Here is a 19,679-nt window from a genome sequence, read left to right on the forward strand (position 1 = left end):
AAGATTCATCAGGCACTTCTTTGCATTTACCACTAAAAAGCTCTCTATATCTTCCTCCATTCTCACCTCGATTATTGCAGCCTCCACCCCTCCAGCTGGCTCCTTACGTTTTATTCAGTTCAGATTACCACTGCTAAAATCATGTTTTTCTCCTGTTGGCCAGACTCACTGTGTAGACTTTGTCATATTTTCTAGAACAGTGTGACACCAAGTAGTAGTTTGTTACTTACAAAACACTGATATTTCAGATTTTCACCTCTGGATTTGCTGGAGTTTTCACTGGCAGTTGCACAAATATGTTTCTCTGGCAGCTACTTTTGTAGTTATATTTTGTAAAGGGATGTGCCATTTTTAGAGGCCTTGAAATGTAATAATTCATAATCAGTTTGTGAAACATTTAAGAATTTACAATCTCTTCTGCTAACACTACGTAGCTTTGTCACTTAATCCGCTAAAGAGAAGCTTGTTCTAACATTGTATATAGATAGTATCAATTGAATCAGCATTTAGGATTTGATATATCTGCAGTCTTGTTCTTCTAGCGGACTTCTGTTCAGTGATGCTATTCCTGAGAGCATACTGCTGTGCCAAATACCTTGTAAACTAATATATGCCTGGTTTTCCTTTGTGTCTTAGATAAAATGGCTACTAATGAAAATACCTCTGATGCATTAGTTAGAAATTATATTAGCACTTCTTCAAAAAGGTTTAAACAAAAACATTGCCAATTAACTTTGAAAATTAAAAGTAAAAATGAACATGAAATTGCATACTGTTTTAGAAGAGACCCACCATACTTTTCTTAAGTGTGCAGGAACATTGAGCTATGGTAGGGTAAAGCAGTGGTGCTTAACAAATCCTTTGGACCCTTCAGTAGTAGTCATTGTGGGAACTTTATCAATGGTTAGCTACAAGGAGCTGAACAAAAAGAGGAAGTGTAGGTATGTTGTGTGTGACTTCCAGTGCTAGTGTAGCTCACAGCACACATGAATATGGCATGCATCTTCAATCCTTCATGATTCTCTTAACATCTGAACTACAAATGGGTGAAATGCATGTGGAGGAGAGGGATAACATCCTACTTTTTCTGCACTATTCCTTGCACTTTCTCTTTACTGCACATGCACTAGACTGAAAGCACAAGGTACTCCTTTTCAGCCCTGGATTTAGCACTGTGTTTGAGAGACACTTATAATTTCACTGAACTTTTCTACATATATTTAACTATTCCATATATCTGTACTGTATTCCAAACACCTTCACTGTGGACCTCCCACTCCCTGATGTTAAGACTTTTTGAATATAGCTGTTTTCAGTGTCCCTTCACAGCAGCATTATTTTTATCAAACAGCTCTGCAATCAGTGTGTTGAATATTATTTTTCTGCTGTTGCTATGAGCCATGCTAGATTAGATGTAGCAGTTATGTTGAGGAGGTGCAACATCTTGTTCTTGATATAATATACATGACAGCTCCCTAAAAGATAGAAGAATAAAGTCAAGTATCTATGCCTTAAGGAAATTAAAGCAGAAATAGGTTGTGGCATATGCATTTGGCCTCCCAGTATCATTTCTGCTTTAAGTACCGTAGATTGATTGTGGCGTTATGTAACATTTCTAGCATGTGTGAAATGTATCTTTTTTTCCTTTCTACTAGGCAGTACTTAACACTTCAAAATGCTGCAGACTACCACTGTGAACCCAAGAATTCTGTTCCTTTTACTTGTATTCGTAGAAATTTTGTTCCTTCATTTCGTAAGATAAACATCTTCCAAAAATGACGACTCAGAGACCATTGAGTGGAACCTTACTTTTCATCTCTATTAAATGAAACAATAACGTCTGAAAGTTGAACAAATTCATTGAAGACCGTACTTTTGATCCAGGACATTATCCACATTTTTTAAAAAACTAACAAGAATATTGACACAAATTTGTAAGTTGAATCATTGAGTGCAATACTTCGAAGTGTGCTGTTTCGCAGGTTTTTCTCCTCCCGCTGAAGCAAAGTCTAAGGTTGTCCCAGAAGTAGTGAAATGAAGAGGCTGTGTGAAAAAACAATGTCTATTTCTGTTTCTGAAGAGAACAATTTCATAATGATGTAAGCCTCTCCCAACATCTGGATGTGGTGCTAAAGGCAAAGCATTTTTGATCAGCTGACGTGAAGCTGTGCAAAGAGGACCTTCATTAAAATAGCTTCTTGCCAAAATAATCTTAAACATCATCATGCACAGTCTGAAAAGAAAAATGAAGATGACTTAGATATGAGGATGTTTCCTTGAACCTTGAAAGAGAAGTGTGAAATTACACTTGCAACATTGCAGGGTAAAGAAAGAAAACACATATTCTTGACTATTAGACAGGTCTTGACAGATTTAAATCAAGTCAAATGTCATCAAACGAATCTTCTCCTCCATCCTTACAGAAGTTTTCCCCATCTGCGTCCCATGTTGCTGCTCCACCTACCCCTTCTTTATCTTCAAGTCCACAATCTGGACTCTCAGGCCGACTGTCCAATGGCAGCTTCAGCACACAAAGTCTCACCAACTCCAGGGGCTCTGTGCATGGCATCTCCTTCCTGCTGCAGATTGGTCTCACTCGCGAGACTGTTACAGTTGATGCTCAAGATCTCTCCCTTTCTGTTGTCAAAGACCTAGTGTGCTCCATAGTTTATCAAAAGGTACAGTACAACATAGAACATTATTGATTTTGATTATATTATTCCCACCATTTTTTTGCCCTCAGGGACTTGGGGTAGATATCTTCAGGCTTAAAGTGGGGAGGGGATGTGCATGCAACCCTCCCTGTGTCTGTCACCTCCGCTTCAGACCTTCCAGTGCTGAGCAGGAATGTCTTTAGGAAAGGTCTAAGCATATTCAGGCAAACTCCTGAATAGGGCTTAAACAATCAGAAATGTCTGCATGGGAGTTCAATGTTGCTCTGAACCTAGAGTGTAATTGTTTATTTATTGAACTGTTTGTAAAATTATAATTTGTCAGAGGGAACTAATGAATGTCAGGTTTTTCATCATTAAGGTATGATTACCTCTTTTGTAATTTGAGTGTTAGCAGCAAGTTTTTACATTTAATAGCACCATCACAGTATGATTTGTTTAGAACATTTGATATTGTATCCTTTCCTTCTTCTAAGGAGCTCAGAGTGGTAAGTTAGCCTCACATCTAGCTGGGAGCTGACTCTCAAGAAGGCCTGTTTCTATTTCTGAGATGTTTCTTATTCGGTTCTCCCCCCACTCTTCTATCTGCAGAAGAATGAATTTTGGGTTATCCCTCTTTCTCTCACTGTGGAGAGAAGTTAATTTCCTAAATCATAAAATCTGACATTCTCCCATGGTGAAGGGAGAAAGAAATGGGTGCAGAAATTCAAGGTCCACTCCCAATTTCCCCCTGAATAAAATCATTGGGGAGAATATATCAACTCAACAGGGCTGTGGGGGCTTGCCAAAAACCATAGAGAAATGCTTCATAGCAAGTGGGTATTTGAATGGGAGCTTCTCACGTATGAACTTGACACTCAGATATCTGCATTAATTATGCTAGCTTTTTGTACAGATGAGAAAGACTGCAGCTTGTGTGTTTCCTAGTACCGTGAATAAATTGGGCATTGGAATTCTGGAAAACTGGGGAATGAAAATGCATTACATTGTTCTTGAATGCTTTTGACCCCCCTACATACTAGCTGTAGAAGGCTTGGATTTGCTTCCCATGTAGTGTAAATCTGCCCTGCTTATTGCACAGTATGTGGCTGATTAACCAAAATTCCATGTCCTGTGAAAAGGACCTGATGTTGCTTACTAGGATATGATTTTTGCATTGGGTTTGACTACTTGCCAATAGAATCTGAGTTGAATTCCTAGTAATTGATCTCAATTGAGTACAGCCAATACTTTCTTTTTTGATCAAAAATGTATTATCAAGCCCAGCTTTTAGAAAACGAATGAAGCAACATGAGTAATAGATATAGTGTATTGATTATTTATTTTTCTAGTTACTCTATGCTTTCCTGAATTCTTTCTGTTGTGTAGACTTGTTAAATTTAATATGCAGGTGCCTGTTCCTCCCTGCCCCCGTTTTTAAAAGTTTAAAGTGACATTGGATTTATAGAAATTCAACTCTTTTCTCTCTTAGTTAGACAATAGTTTCTTTTTTGTCAGTTTAGAAGCTTGCATCAGCATTTTGTTTAGTTTATGCCCAAACTTTGACAGCATGCTTGGTTTTTATTGTATTTTATTTGCATTGCAGGTTAATCCATATTTCTGCCTTTAGAATAGTTTATGTGTGTGCACACATGTACACTATCTTCGAACACTTGCTTGATCTGCTCTTCCTTATTTTACTGACTTCACATTTGTCTCATGTTTTTCTTTCTTGCTTAAGTCTTTTAAGTTTGTCTTCCTGTCTGTTCTTGGCAACATCTGCTTGAATCAACAGAAGCTCAAAAGTACAGTACATTATATAGGGAGCCAATTGTACTGTAAAATGACTAGGACTTCAGATTCTGGTCTTGTCCTGTCCAATTGGCTTTAGTACAGCTTTATATGAAGGAAAGCTCTGATTATGCAGAGTGAGCACATGTCCTATCCAGGCAGAAAACTACTGATCAGGAAATGGGGAGGAGGGATGCTTATTTGTGGTGGATTTCTTTTTCATAAGTACTTGTGCAGCTGGTGCACAGGTGGCAGTATTACTCCAAGAGCACCAGCAGATTTTAAAAGTGCATCTGATCCTTGGCTAGGTCTTTGAGGCACATCTATAAGTCCCAGTGCAAAGATCTAAAATCAGATTATAGGCAAGTATAATATAAAGACTCCAACTTGAAAGCATTTCTCTTCCAAAAAGAAGTTGATAGCAATTCTGTAATGTTAAAGGCTCCTATGTCTTTGCTATTCTATTGCCGGCAGAGGTCTCTTCCCCCTTGGTGCTGATTGCTTTGTCAACTTTCTGGCAATTTAGGACCTGGGGATAACATCCCTATACTTGCGTTTTTAAAAATGTATGTAATTCAATATTCATTTGTGTGCATTATACTTATAGCCCACCCTTTCTCCCAAGATCTCAGGATAAAAGTTTCCACACCTTTATCCTCACAACAACACTGTGAAGTAGATTTGGTTGAGAGAGTGTGATTGGCTCAAGGTCACCTAGGGATCTTCCTGGCTGAGTGCAGTTTGAACCCAACTCTCTGTGACCCAAATTGAACCTCTCTACTAGACTAAGCAGGGACCCAGGTGGCGCTGTGGTTAAACCACTGAGCCTAGGGCTTGCTGATCGGAAGGTTGGCGGTTCGAATCCCTGTGACGGGGTGCATGGGTGTAGACAGGGGGGGCAGGAGGGGGCAGCTGCCCCCCCCTAGAAGCAAAAAATTATTGTATTTTACAGACCATAACCAATACTTTGCCCCTCCAAAAACTGAAGTGGAAAGGGCTTTGCTTTAGCAAGAGCAGCTCTCCACTTGCTGGGGGCGGGAACACAGCTGTAACAAAAACACATCAAATAAATAAAGCAAAGTGGCTACCAGTACTTAAGCAGTTAAGACAATGGAGCAGAATATCCCTTCAGGCAAGGTCCACCCTATTCACCCTATTGTTATTCAGTGGGAGTTGTTAATTGGCGATTTAATGAGGGTGCAGAGGATTCAATTTGACTAAGGTGGCCCTGCAAGGCTAAAAGGAAGTGAATAAGAAGGGGGGGGGCTGTAGCTTTGATAGACACAGTGATGTTTATAAAAAGCATTGGTGTTCCAGTCTGCCCCTCCTCCTGCATCTGTATACTGTAAATCAGGGGTGGCCACCTCCCAAGAGACTCTGATCTACTCACAGAGTTAAAAACTGGGAGTGATCTACCCCCTTTTGGGGGGTTCAGGTCAAAGCTGTTGAGTTTTTTTAAGGAAGGGAAGCCCTGTTTTGGGGGGTTTAGGTCAAACTTGTTGAGCTTCTTTTAGGAGGGAGGGAGGCCCATTTTTGTTTAGGGCTTCAGGTCATAGTTCAGCTTTTTTTAGGGAGGAGGAAAAATTTGGGTGAGCTTTTTTTAGGGGTGCCAGTGATCTAGCAGTGATCTACCACAGACATCCAGTGATCTACTGGTAGATCACAATCTACCTGTTGGACGTGCCTGCTGTAAATCAAGCAGAGAGAAAGCTGCTTACAAGGCTCCTGTACAGTTGTACCGGTATCTTCCTCTTGCTGCAGAGTTCTAGCATCACAGCGTCACCCAGAGGCACCCACAAATGTGAGTTATCCCTCTCTCTATTTCTTCCTTCCTTTCCTCCCTCTTCCATCCTCAATAAAATACTGGGGGGGGGGCAGATAAGCCCCACATAGAAAGCCCATCAACATGGGGGGGGGAGGACTCTTTAAAATACAGTATTTACCAGTAATTTCTTTTGGGGGGGGAGGCACCTAGGCCTCTAGGAGTTGGCTGCTATGCCTAGGACAATTCAAGAAAGCAGAATGATGCATATGCTATGGTAATATATCAATAGAATCATGGAATTGTAGTCGGAAGGGACCACAAGGGTCATCTAGTCCAACCCCCTGCAATGCAGGAATTTTTCCCCAATGTGGGGCTTGAACCCACAACATGGTTGAAATATTATGCTGATATGCAGCAACGCCTCGGAGCCATCGAGACTGCGGCCCTGTCTTGCCTCGCCCTCGCCTGCCCTGCCACCCCCTCTCCCCTGCCCGACCCTCCCATCCTCTTGCTGCAGAGTTCCAGCTTCACAGCATCACCCAGAGGCACCCACAAATATGAGGTATCCCTCTCTCTATTATTCCTTCCTTCCCTCCCTCTTCCATCCTTAATAAAATACTGGGGGGGGGCAGATAAGCCCCACATAGAAAGCCCATCAAAATGGGGGTGTGTGTGTGACTCTTTCAAATACGGTATTTACCAGTAATTGGGGGGGGGGAGAGGCACCTAGAATGATGCATATGCTATGGTAATATATCAATGGAATCATAGAATTGTAGTCGGAAGGGACCACAAGGGTCATCTAGTCCAACCCCCTGCAATGCAGGAATTTTTTCCTAAGGTGGGGCTTGAACCCACAACATGGTTGAAATATTATGCTGATATGCAGCAACGCCTCGGAGCCGTCGTGACTGCGGCCGTGCCTTGCCTTGCCCTCGCCCACCCTGTCACCCCCTCTTGCCTGCCCGACCCTCCCGTCCTCTCCAGCCAAGCAGGGTAGCCGCCGCCGTTGCCAGCCCCAGAAGCACAAGGTGGCCGCTGCCGCCACCACGATGTCGTCAGGCCAGCTGGCCCTGTAGCCCCGCCCACGTTCCCACTTTGTGGCCCCGCCCCTGAATGATCATGGCTTGCCCCCCCCTAGTTTTGATCCTGGCTACGCCCTTGACGGGGTGAGCTCCCGTTGCTTGGTCCCAGCTCCTGCCAACCTAGCAGTTCGAAAGCACGTCAAAATGTAAGTAGATAAATAGGAACCGCTACAGCGGGAAGGTAAACGGCATTTCCATGTGCTGCTCTGGTTTGCCAGAAGCGGCTTTGTCATGCTGGCCACATGACCTGGAAGCTATATGCCGGCTCCCTCGGCCAATAATGCGAGATGAGTGCGCAACCCCAGAGTCGGTCACGACTGGACCTAATGGTCAGGGGTCCCTTTACCTTTACCTTTTACTAGACTAAGCAGTTCCTCTTCACATTTTACTTCCATGGAAGGCACTGAAGGAGGAGGAGTGAGATTACACTACTGCCAACAACACATGGCCATGTTAGCTCTGGTGTCACCATTTTGAGCACCAGTGTCTGTAGAGGCATTTGTATGCATAAACAGCTACTCATGTACAGTGGTACCTCGGTTTATGAACACAATTGGTTCCGGAAGTCTGTTCATAAACTGAAGCGTTCATAAACTGAAGCAAACTTTCCCATTGAAAGTAATGGAAAGTGGATTAATCTGTTCCAGACGGTCCGCGGAGTAACCGTTCATAAACTGAAACGAACTTTTCCATTGAAAGTAATGGAAAGTGGATTAATCCGTTCCAGACGGGTCCGTGAAGTACTTAAACTGAAGCGTTCATAAACTGAAACATGGGTGTAATTGGTTCCGGAAGTCTGTTCATAAACTGAAGCGTTCATAAACTGAAGCGAACTTTCCCATTAAAAGTAATGGAAAGTGAATTAATCCGTTCCAGATGGGTCCACGGTGTTCATAAACCGAAAATTCATAAACCGAGGTGTTCATAAACCGAGGTTCCACTGTATAGTGGTTGCTTTTAGACACATACTCTGTGGTTGATTCCAGGGATAGTCCTGCCACTTCTACATGAGAGTGGTCTTCATGCAAATGAATTGTGTATCCCGTAGAAACATTTTTTTTGTAAAATGTAGGACTTCAAGTGTCTGACTTATAATTAGGAATGTGCCTCGATGGTGGCTCAATTACCTTGAACTCCATAGAATAAAACTTGCAGGCCATGTTCCCTTTAGGAGTAAAGTAATATTATTTCAGCATCATTTTTCATTATTTATATTGCTGTAATGTGTGTTGAGGTGTTTGTGTGCAACAGAGCACTCTAAATTGCAGCTGTTTTTGTTCTAGCAAGAACAAAGTTGGGGCATTCTGATGGCAATACTACAGAAGAGTTAGTGCTTAAATTCCAACCTGATCCTTGTTTTGTACATTTGCCTGAGTAGCAACAGTTGCTTTTACTTTTTTTGAAAAGGCTCCTCGCTTCTATATTTCAATCCAATATCAGTTCAATTGTCTGCTTCCACTGGTTACTCTTGCTCTTCTTTCCATTCTTCTATTTTCCTATTACTTTCACCTGCCTGTCTGCACTTTGAACCAGATTCCAATGTTCTCTGTGGTAACTCACCAAAGCTTCCTACAGGTTTCTCTACCTTTGAGAAAAAGAAGTATCAACATGGCACAGGAAAACAATGTAATACATAAATGTTTGTTGAATTCAAATACACTCAGAATAAAGTAGCCGCTGGAGTAGCTAACATGTTGCCATACAGCTGTAGTTGGACTACAGCTCCCATAATTGACCATTAGCCTTTCTAGATAGGGCTGTTGGGAGGTTGGAGTCCAGCTTCTAGGGGGCAGCATGCTGTCTACCTTGGAAGTAGAGTAACCAAAATAAAATGGAATGGATGTTTCTCTGGAACATTGGAAGCTGTTGTATACTAAGTGAGACAATTTTGCTATCTATTTCTCACTATGGTCTACATCCACTTGCAGGCTGTGACTCTCATCTTGAACTTCTGCAGAATCTTTCCTTATCCTACCTGGAGATGCCAGGACAGAATTTGGGACTTTTCGGATGCAAAACTTGTTCTTTATGACAAAGGTTCCTCCCCAACTGTGTCTTTGATCTGTGAAAGGTGAAAGCTGTAGATGTAAATTAGGAAGGTTCCAGTTTGCACTGCAGTTTGTAGTTTTAATTATACTGTACCCTAATTTGTGCAGGGTGATTAATAATCCCTTGTTGTTTGTTACTGTGGTAGACAATGGGGTTTTAATGATAGCAATCTGGTATTTCAGAATGGGAGACTTAAAAATGTGTGTGTGTGAACATTTTGGGTGTTGAGTGTCATGTGAGCAGGCTTCTGCAACTGGACTTCTCCTTCCTCTCTCCCCCCTGCAGCCCATCAAATCTGTTTTGAAGTATTTTTCAACCCTTGTTCTGATTCTGGTGCTGTGAACTATGTCATGCTTTGCCCTAGGGGCAGAGGTTTTCAACCTTTTGGGGTCCATGGCTCCCTTGACCAGCTACCGGTACATTCTTTCTGTAGCATCCCTGTGGGGCTCAGGAGCCCAGCTACGTCACCCCTTGCCTGCAGAGCTGGCAGCCTCTCGCCCCTTTTTGAACACCCTCCTTTGAGTGTTCCCTCAGCCTCCTCTCTTCTCCCCTCTCCTTGGGAGTCCTCTGAGCAGCTGCAGCTGCCACCCTTGGTCTCTGAGCTGCTCCTCTGCCCCAAAGAGAGACGCCTCCTTACACTGCCCCACAAGGGCCTGGGAAGTACCCCCTGGCCAGCCCCAGAGGCACCATTCGCCTGGGGAGCTTGTAGCCAGGGTTGCTGCAACGAACAGCTGTGCAAGCCTTTGGGAGGCAGAGATGCAAGAAGGCATCAGAGGACAGAGGGAAGGAAAGAGGGACAGAGGCCAGTGTTGCCCACGGCACCCCTGACCATTATTCAAGCTGTAAACCAGAAACAAACCTTGGTTCCAGCTCATGGTTTGTCTGGACTGAGACAAACTGGGGTTCAGACAGTATACTAAACTAAACTATACTTCTGCCAGTAGGTTCAGAGAAGGAGCAAAGTGGCCACAATCTCCTTTCTGGAAGCCCACAAACTGACACTAAGCTATGGTTTGGCTTAGTGTTATGTGCAAATCTAGGAACTGTTGGATGTCAGCCTTTATCTGCTAGCTGGCTATTCATTCTCCATCCCACCCTCCCAATCCATAATTGTTATTATCATGAAGTTAGATTACAAGTATTATTTGTTTTTCCTAAGAATTTCTGTAGCATTTTACATTACTCATCTTTCCCTGATTTGCCTTCCATTTTTCATTGCATTCTGGCTTTTCTCTTATCTTAACTAATGGCTCCTACAGTGTTTCCTTTAATAGCTCATCTTCTCATTTCTGTTTCTGGCATCCCTTAAAGTGTTTTTCTCCATTATCTGCTTTTTCGCCCAATCTTATATGTGCTCTAATTTCTTTGAACTGCCAGCACTCATCTGATTTTGCATTCTTCTGGTTTCTAGCCAGCCTCTCCCTCACGATTCAGCTTCAGCCCTGCATTGTTAGAGCAGCTTTTTGGCTTCTGCTATTTATCTTTAATTAACTTCCTCAAAAAGTTAACCTGCTTCTAATAAACTTATTTCTATATCCATTAACAATTTCTCATTATGCTGTCTTTAAGACCGGTAAGCTTCTTTTCTGCTGCTGTGCTATGTGACTCTTCCTAATTTTGCTTTTTCTCTCACCTTAATCTTAGACTAATCTTCTGAGTGAGTCTCTCTCTCTCTCTCTCTCTCTCTCTCTCTCTCTCTCTCTCTCTCTCTCTCTCCTGCTCTTGGTGTGCATATGTGAAATATAGAAATGCATTTTATTTGGTTTTAAAATTGATGGCCATAAAGGAAGATCAGTTCAGAACTTCATTTTACCCTTCCAATGTGTGCTATCATGTGGTGAACAGATGCATTCTGTGTGAACTAAAAGTTTAGTTCTAAAAGATGGAGAATTGTAAACTTTTACACATTCTAACTTCTTCTGGTAGGGAAGTGTATTTGATCATTATTAACAGGAATGGCTTCCTTACCCATTCCATGCTGTTTTCCCCTGAATGTGAGCCTCTGCCACACAAACATCTCTATCATATTGGGCTTGTGTACTCATCCCTCTTCTCTTTCCACATGTCCAAGAAGAGAGCTTTTCTTTCTGTTTTAAAGAATTTTGGCTTAGCCTTACATAAGAGCTAGTAATCCTGGTTTAAAATAAACTTGCAAGTTATTAAACAAGTCAGCTTTAAACCATGGTTTATGAACTTGCCTTGTTTTAACTAACCTTTGTTTTAAACTAGAATTCCTGGGTCATTTGTATTGCTAAGCCAAGTTTCTTTGAAATGGAAAGTAAATTTGAGAGAAGTCCTGCTCCTGGCTGAGGGGTGAGCGTACAAGCCCAGACTTGTCCATGTATGCTTTAGCATCACATGTGAACTAGGCTTTTGAATTTCAGGAAGCTTTCCTGTGTAAATGGTGAATCAGTTTGATTTCTCGGATATAAATATTTACACTCTACCTACAAAGTACAGATGGGGCTCATCAACCTTGGAAGGTAGCCCATCTAGGAGACGGAAAACTCTGATCCTAAACTTCCACTGCCTTGCAGGACGTCTTCAGGAGAGAAAAAAAAGGCTAAGGAGTAAACTCTGCACAAATCGGGAGTGGAGTCCATAAGATTTGTTTGCCTCCTTCTGGCATCCTCTGGCCAAATGTATTGCTCTGCTTTTATTTGAATCATACCAGCAAGGTTGAGAGCGGGGTCTTGTTATCTGGACTGCCCAGGACCTCCATATATACAGTAACCAGGCTTGTGCCCTGAGAAGGTCACTTTGGTGCTTCCAACATAGTGATTTGACTTCACCCCCGGAAACACACTCCATTGTCTCTTGAGACATATGTCAACAACAACAACCAGACACAGGCATTACATTTTTACCTGCTGAAAACAAAACTCCTAGTCTGCCCAGAAGCTGTCAGACTTTGCTTTGTTCTATTAATCCTGGTCTCTTCATCTTTGTTTAATATTTGCTTCTTTTGTGAGAGTAGGGCTGGACCAAGGCAGAGTAAAGCAGAAAAGAACAACACTGGAAGGAAGAAAAGACAAAATTGACCACTGAAAAGGTTCTTATGCCCCCATACTTAAGCTGCAATAGGTTCCATTGATAGGATTGCACTGTTAATACTGCAAAATGTCATAGGCTTTTGCTGGCAGACTGCATATGGGAATATTTGAGAGACATTCCCTCTGTAGGTAAAAGAAGAAAGCGTGCAAAATGTATTCAGTGAGACAAACCAAATTCAGGGCCAGGTTGTAAAAATGAAATAATACTCCAGTTGTAAACGAACCACAATTTAGTGGTTAGATTTGTACCATTTTTTAGGAAATATATCAAGAAGTATCAGTGGGAAACATATTTTAATTCAGTTATTTAAATGGGGCAACAGAAGAAATACATTTTTGGTATCTTGTATTTTCTGGAATCAATATGACAACAGCTGTCTTTATGATTGCCTCATCCTCTCAGATTTCCATTAAATGCAATGTTTTCAGATACTTTAAAGTGCTTTCTCTTCTCCTACAGAGGCATCACTCTTTTTAAAATCTATCTCACTGCATCAAAGTTGTTTCTGTGTGCTGTTTCTGCTTATGTCTGAGTATAACTTCCCTATCCATTTAGCTGTGTCTTTGAAGCTGCCTTCCATTGTTGTCTATCTTTTTGATCATAATGTCTTCGGTGCCATCTGCAAAGAATACATTTCAGACATGACCTATCTCTTTTTCATCTCATCTCATGAATGTTAAGTTTTCCCCTTAAACAAGCATTCAGCAATTTGTGTGTGTATTTGTATCTATCTATAATTGCTAGATACTTATAATTAAAATAATTTTTGCCAAAATCATAAGCAGACAAAGCTGATTTTAAATGTATGTAGTTCGGAAATAATTTAAAAAGCATAGTATAAATTAGCAGAAGTGTCATGCTTGTTTTGAGCTTGCATTTTAAGCAAGAATCGTTTCCTTTTTAAAACTGAATTAGGCATTTAGCTTAACCTGCAGTGATTTGTCATTCAATACTTTTTGTACTACAACTGCTGATTTCTATTTTATTTTTTAATGCAAAAAGCACATTCCTCTTATTGTTTTAGCTGCTGTGATCAATCAAACATGCAGAGTTGGTTTCCCCTGAAGATTGTACTTTTGAACAAATTGTGCTGAGTGTGGTTTCATGGCAGCACCCACTCTCAAACTGTGTATAGCATATACAAACGTACAGAACTACCGGTAAATGGGGATGTCTGAGAAGCTTCTTATAGTTGGTTTCAATGATGGCATGGACTCCTGAGAGTCTGAGGTAGTATACCTTCAGGAAGCAAAAAGAAAATCAGTAGCATGTATGAATGCAAGTTATGAGAATAATGATTGTTTATATATTTTTATCCAATAAAACAATTGCTTCCACCTTATTTCAAGTTAGGAGATTTTGGGGATGCTGTGCTTGCCTACATTGGCTCCCTATTTGTAGTTTACTTGGCAAGTGGTTCCTGATAGAATAAATTGTTAGAGCAAGTAAATAAACTGATATAAGGAAGGTATAGAAATGAGATATAGAAAGGAAATTTATAGATTTTTATATAGAACTAGCTTGCCAGGCCACGCGTTGCTGTGGCTCATCCCTGTGATTCCCCCCACTCTGTCCTGATCCATTACCTATCCCGTCCCCTCCTGCCTCCAACCCACACCCAGGCGAGTCCCCACTTTCATTTGGCCTAGTCTGTAAAGGCGAGACTCCATTTGGCCTAGTAGCTGCAGTATCAGTGTAGCCTTCGATAGAGGGCTAAGGTTTCTAGGTGTAGTACTAGTTTAGCCGCCGCTAGAGGGTACTGTGTTGCAACCTCTTCTGCCTTCTATTTCCCAAGTTCCCTGGCCCTCTGAGTTCAGGGTTCCAAACCAGTGGGTTTTACCTGGTTTTCGTGGCACAGGTGTGACATGTGGCCAATCTATGAGCATGGAAACACTCGCCTATACCCATGTGACGTTGTGGCCAAATTTGGCCGCGATCAGGCAAGCGGTTTGGGAGAATGCCGCGTTTTAACAAACTTGGACCCTCTCTCTCTCTCTCTCTCTCTCTCTCTCTCTCTCTCTCTCTCTCTATATTCTAATGTAGAAGGCATTGCTTACTAAATTCATAGATCACGAGAGCACAGACAAGTCTAATTTCAGTTTTTATGTGACACTCATTAATGCTTCACCAGTATAAATTTTTGGCTATATAAAAAGGATATTAAAAGGTACTTGTTGTATTTAGAAACAACACTTTTATGAAATGTGCTCCATGGTCTATAAATCAGCTAAGCCAAAATATATGGTTTTCAAGATAACATAATATCTTGCAACAAAACGGTCTGAAATGGAGTTGTAGGTAATTGGTTGGGGTAGCTATCATTTATTCTCAGAACTTTAGGTTGCAGTCTTAATACACATTTAACTGGAAGTTTGCCCCATTAAACTCAATGGGACTTACTTCTCAGCAGACAAGTGTAAGATTGCATTGCTAGTGTGCTTGTGTCTTTAAACAGGATCCGTGACCTCACCTGGAAAGTCTTCTGCCATATCTGATGGCATAAAATCCTCCTGGGCTCCTCCCCAGACACTGGAGTCATCTTCAACTTCCATATACGTTTTGGCCGAAATGCCTACTTCAAAATAAAAAGCAGCCCAACACTATCATTTTTTGATGTGACTCCCTAACTGAGAAGGTGTGGGAATTATTGAAACTAGAAGCTGCTTTCTCCCCAAGGCTTCTGTAGAATCCATAGCATTGTAGTTGGAAGAGACCTAGAGGGGCATCTCGTCCAGCCCCCAGCAGAAAGGAGCATAGCTACCTGCTCTGCTGTTTCAGTTGAAAGTCCAGTTAAAAAGCTGATTCTCCAGCTTCTTGCTCTGAGGAAACACCTGTGGGCCATTATAGTGAGAATTACAGCTGGTGAACAAAGAGTAGAGCTCTGGCTGATGCATTCCAGAGACTGGAGGCGGGAGAGACGGTACTGGACAGGAGGAAATACAAACAGAATCTATTGTGAAAGCAGAGAGTGCAGTTTCAGCTGAAGAGCTGAGATCACAAAGTGAACTTGACCTAGTTGTCACAGAGGCGGTAAAACCATTCCTGAACTGTACTGGTTGACATTATAGGTATCACATAATTTAATTCTGCTTGCTGCAGAAAAATGGACTGCATGTAGAAAACTAGATATTGGGAAAAGGTGTTCTAGTTTTCTAAACATAGGGGGGAAATATGGGGAAAATATGAATCCACTTTCAGTTATGTGAACCCATTCTGCACTCTCAGCGCATACAGGCTTCTCAACTCAGTGAGCGAAGGCTATTTCTTTGTTGTCCAGTAGCTGTTATTCAGACCCGTGCTGCTTCTGTCCTGGAGGCATGACTAGTAGCCATTGATAGGCATGTTCACGGAGAGTAAGGCTAATCCCTTTTATACAGTGTCTGTATTAAATTGTGGAAAATTTCATACTGCATGAAATGAATACTGCACAGGCTATTGCTGGTATGCTTGGGAGACATGTAACATGAAAAATAACAAATATAACTAAGGATTGTTTGATCTGCATTTCAAAGTGAACTGACCTCTTGGGCTAATGTGCAAATTGGAATGCAGTTATTCTCCAAATTTTGCAATGCAGTTCTCTGCTTAGAAAACTAACCAAAATGTATATTTTGGGATAAAATGTTTAGCAATGTATACACCGGGATAGAATACCTTCCAAACTATGATTTTAAAGATAATTTTTGTGCATTTTTTTTGTAGATTATACAGAAATAAGGCAGAAAGGATTTGGGAATAAATACCTACAAAACTGACATGGACTGGAGATGGATGACTCTATCCATCCCTAGATATAACCCTTAGGCAGGTAATATTTTATGATGCTCTAGAGATCTTTCAGCTTCTTATATGTTATAGGAATTATGTTCCCTTCTTAGGTTTACTGTAACTTGTTAATCTTCATGCATTTAGTGCAGTCCAACGTTGGGAACTGCTCATGTACTGTTGCTCTAGGTCAGGCATCCCCAAACTTCAGCCCTCCAGATGTTTTGGACTACAATTCCCATCTTCCCGACCACTGGTCCTGTTAGCTAGGGATCATGGGAGTTGTAGGCGAAAACATCTGGAGGGCCGCAGTTTGGGGATGCCTGCTCTAGGTTGTGAAAAGAGCTGCTCAATGAGCATCAGCTATGGACAAGTGCTACCCTCTTTTCTAAACCGAAGTTTTTGGCACTTATTTCTGAAACTCTTCAACTTAGGCAGACTAGCAGGTTTATTTACTCTGCAAGGGAAAGTGGTCAGGCTTTCTACAGGAGGCACTTCATGCAATCAACACTGCTGCTTTGGCATGGATCTGGCTTAGGACCAAATTAGACATTGCATTAAACATATGGCTGGCTCTTGGATGCTTGGCTTTCCTTTACTAAAAAAAACAGGTGAAGCTGATCCAGATTGGGAACATGGCGTGGAGGAGAATGAATTTAACCCTTTGCCCCCATTATGAATGGTGTATGGAATTAATACTCTTTGATTTCGCTTATTCCAGAGGGGCTTTCTTATTTTGTACAAATGATTCAGCTTTCAGGGTTTTCATCTGTATGTATTTAACTGAAATTCATTGTACCTAATGCACTAGCATCAAAAAAACTGATTATGAAATTATTTAACTGGGATGGGCTTGTGAACAGAGAGAGATTGGCTTGTTTTAGTTAACATGTAGCTTATTTTGGACTGTACTTTTGTTTTCCTGTTAAGGAGGGGTGTGGAAGAACGTTGGTACATAGACTTTTAGGAGTTTGGAGCTTATGAAAATAGTATCATATTTTTGCACCAAAAGAAAATTAGTATTTTGCTGTTCAGTTTCTGATGACCCAGAGTTGGTCATTAGTGTATTGTGCAACTTTGAAGCAAAACCTCACCTTGCCATTTGCCCATTTTACTGCTTTTAAGCAGAGACAGTTGTATGAGGCAATTTTACCCACCCTGGCCATTGGACTATTATATATATTTCCTGTGGAAAATGTGTGGTAGCTATACTTCCAGCAGCAAACACTGCCCCTCACAGTGTGTTCTGATGTGATCTTTGTTTGATTGAACAATATTTGGTGGCAAAGAGGACATGATACAATATGTATTTTGATTTCTTGCACTCAGTGGTTGCTCACTGAAGTGATGGTGCTTAGATGGGTGATAGTGTGTGTGTGAAACAGTAGAATTTCAGTTTAAGCAGACTGTGATTTCTGACCTCTATGTTAACTTCTGAACTTTTGAGAGAACTAAGTTTTTAAATATAGTGTGTGTACATCTAACTGTATTGGGTTCAGTTTTGAACTGAGTATCTCACTTTTGAGATACTAAATCTCCCAGTGTTGTAATACATCCTACTTGGGTGCCTTTCAGTGATGGGGGTGGAATTGCTGGCTGAACTACTTATCAAACATTACATTAAGAAAATGGTTAAAAAAATAAAACTTCTAATATCATAATATCATCATTAAAATCTATTGTGTGACTGCCCTTGGTATACTGTTGACAGTTTTGGCTACCACACCTCAAAAAAAAGATATTGTAGAGCTGGAAATGGTTCAGAAAAGGCCAGCCAAAATAATTATGGGGCTAGAACAGTCTCCCTATGTGGAAAGGTTACAAGGTGGGGACATGATAAAATTGTATAATATTATTAGGAGAAAGTTGATAGAGAACCGGATCCATCTAATGAAGCTAAATATTGGAAGATTAAAGTCAGAGAAAAGTAAGTACTTCTTTACACAGTGCATGATTTATCTGTGGAATTTGCTTCACAATATGTAGCGATGACCATTAACATGGATGGCATTAAAATAATTTAGACAAATTTAATGAGAATTTAATGTTGGGGGCAGTATGTCTCTGAATGCCAGTTGCTGAAAATCACAAGCAGGGAGACTCAATTGTGCTCATGTCCTGCTTACAAGCTTTTCATAGTTGCTTTGTCAACGTGAGAACAGAATGCTGGGCAAGATGGGCCTTTTGATTTGAACTCTTGTCTTATGTCCTTAAGTTGACTGTTGTGTCCTAGCTTGGCCTAAGACTCCCAGGGAAGGCCTGGTGGAAGAAGTAGCACCTATAGAAAATGACACAGTAATGCCCATAAAACAGTAACAAGTCTGATGGTCAAGTTGATGGTAGGCTATACCAGATCGCAATTGGCAAGAGGAGGGAAAGTATGGTGTGTCAGGACCTTGGACAGGTCACTGTGGCAGGTACTGGCTGAAACTCACCCAAGGGGAGCTGCTATCTTGGCAGCATATGAACACTGGCTGGTCTGGATTGGCTATTAATCCTGACCCCTTTGAAGAGCTACCGTATCTAGATTTTAAAAGAATATTGTCTGATTTTGCAGCTGCCGGCTCCTACAGCATGGGAGCCGTGAGGACTGCATTGTGCAGGACAGGTCATCTTCTGAGTCTGAAGAGTCTGGTCTTGATAGTTCTGTAGTGAGGGATGATTACTTCCTAGGTGATGCCTCTGAGTTAGTGCGGGGTTGATACCAGAGAACATGACATTGCATGCTGAAGAAGAAAGCAAATCAATGTTGAATTTGCACAAGAGCCATACACATTTGTTTACTGTTGTAGAATTCACTACAGATATCTTTGCATCAGTTCTTTTTTGAGCTGATGAGGAGGCGATAAAGCAACAAATGTAAGAAACTACAAATATTACACTAGGAACTGCCTTCTGCACAGCATTCTGTACACCTTCCCTGCCCATAGAGTTTACATCCTGCCTTTAACTTTCTGCCTTTTTCCTTCCCACCCTATTTAGGTTACTCTTTTACCATTTCCCCCCTTTTCTTTCCCACTTCCCCTAGTTCACAGTATTTTTTGCATTGCGGCCAGAGAGTTTATGCCACAATGAGTTTAGCTCTGCAAGAGGACCATGTCTTCATCAGTGCAGTGAAGTTTCTTGAAGCCATATTTAGTGTTTGTACATATGCAGAAAATAACTGACATGTAACTGGGGGATCTGGTAAGTGTTAATAGTGGTTTTCCTTCGTTTTCCATTTGCATGTATGCAAACTTCCAGTCTTGCAAAAGTCAAATATTTTAATATTGAACACAAGAGAAAACAGACTTTTCTAAGACATTAAATTTTGTCCTGGTGATCTGCATAAAATATGTATTAGGGGAAGACCTCAAAGTTGGAAGATACCATGATGAACCTCCTGATATTACTTGGTACTTTCCAGTTATCTGACAATGAAGAACTAAACATGTCAATATACCTGCTGGAGGTGGTTGGAAGAACAGGCTTTGTCAGTGGTGTCTTGTTAATGATCAGCATTTGGGGATCTAAGGAGTT

At 41.2% G+C, this 19,679-nt stretch overlaps 1 protein-coding gene and 1 long non-coding RNA gene across 3 annotated transcripts in view; one reads left to right on the forward strand and one right to left on the reverse strand.

Moving 5' to 3' along the window:
• Window positions 1–2,096: 2,096 nt before the first annotated feature.
• LOC148686312 (uncharacterized) lies at window positions 2,097–14,973 on the reverse strand. The gene is made up of 5 exons (XR_015949086.1): window positions 14,866–14,973; window positions 13,546–13,634; window positions 12,209–12,356; window positions 9,268–9,354; window positions 2,097–2,233 (listed from the first exon to the last, which is right to left on the reverse strand). It is a non-coding gene; the product is annotated as an uncharacterized LOC148686312 (long non-coding RNA).
• Window positions 2,185–19,679, forward strand: part of PRKD3 (protein kinase D3) — a 49,643-nt gene continuing 32,148 nt past the window's right edge. Inside the window, exons 1-2 of one of the 2 annotated variants that reach the window (XM_088666509.1) lie at window positions 2,185–2,323; window positions 2,424–2,678. Coding sequence is in view for 1 of the 2 variants with exons in the window: in XM_035108303.3 (XP_034964194.1) it covers window positions 2,388–2,678 (291 nt within the window). In the remaining variant the exon portion in view is untranslated. Of the gene's footprint in view, window positions 2,679–19,679 lie in introns of both variants that reach the window. The other variant, XM_035108303.3, reaches the window with a different exon arrangement.

This window comes from Zootoca vivipara, chromosome 3 (genome assembly GCF_965207765.1).
Source record: "Zootoca vivipara chromosome 3, rZooViv2.hap1.1, whole genome shotgun sequence".
NCBI lineage: Eukaryota > Metazoa > Chordata > Lepidosauria > Squamata > Lacertidae > Zootoca > Zootoca vivipara.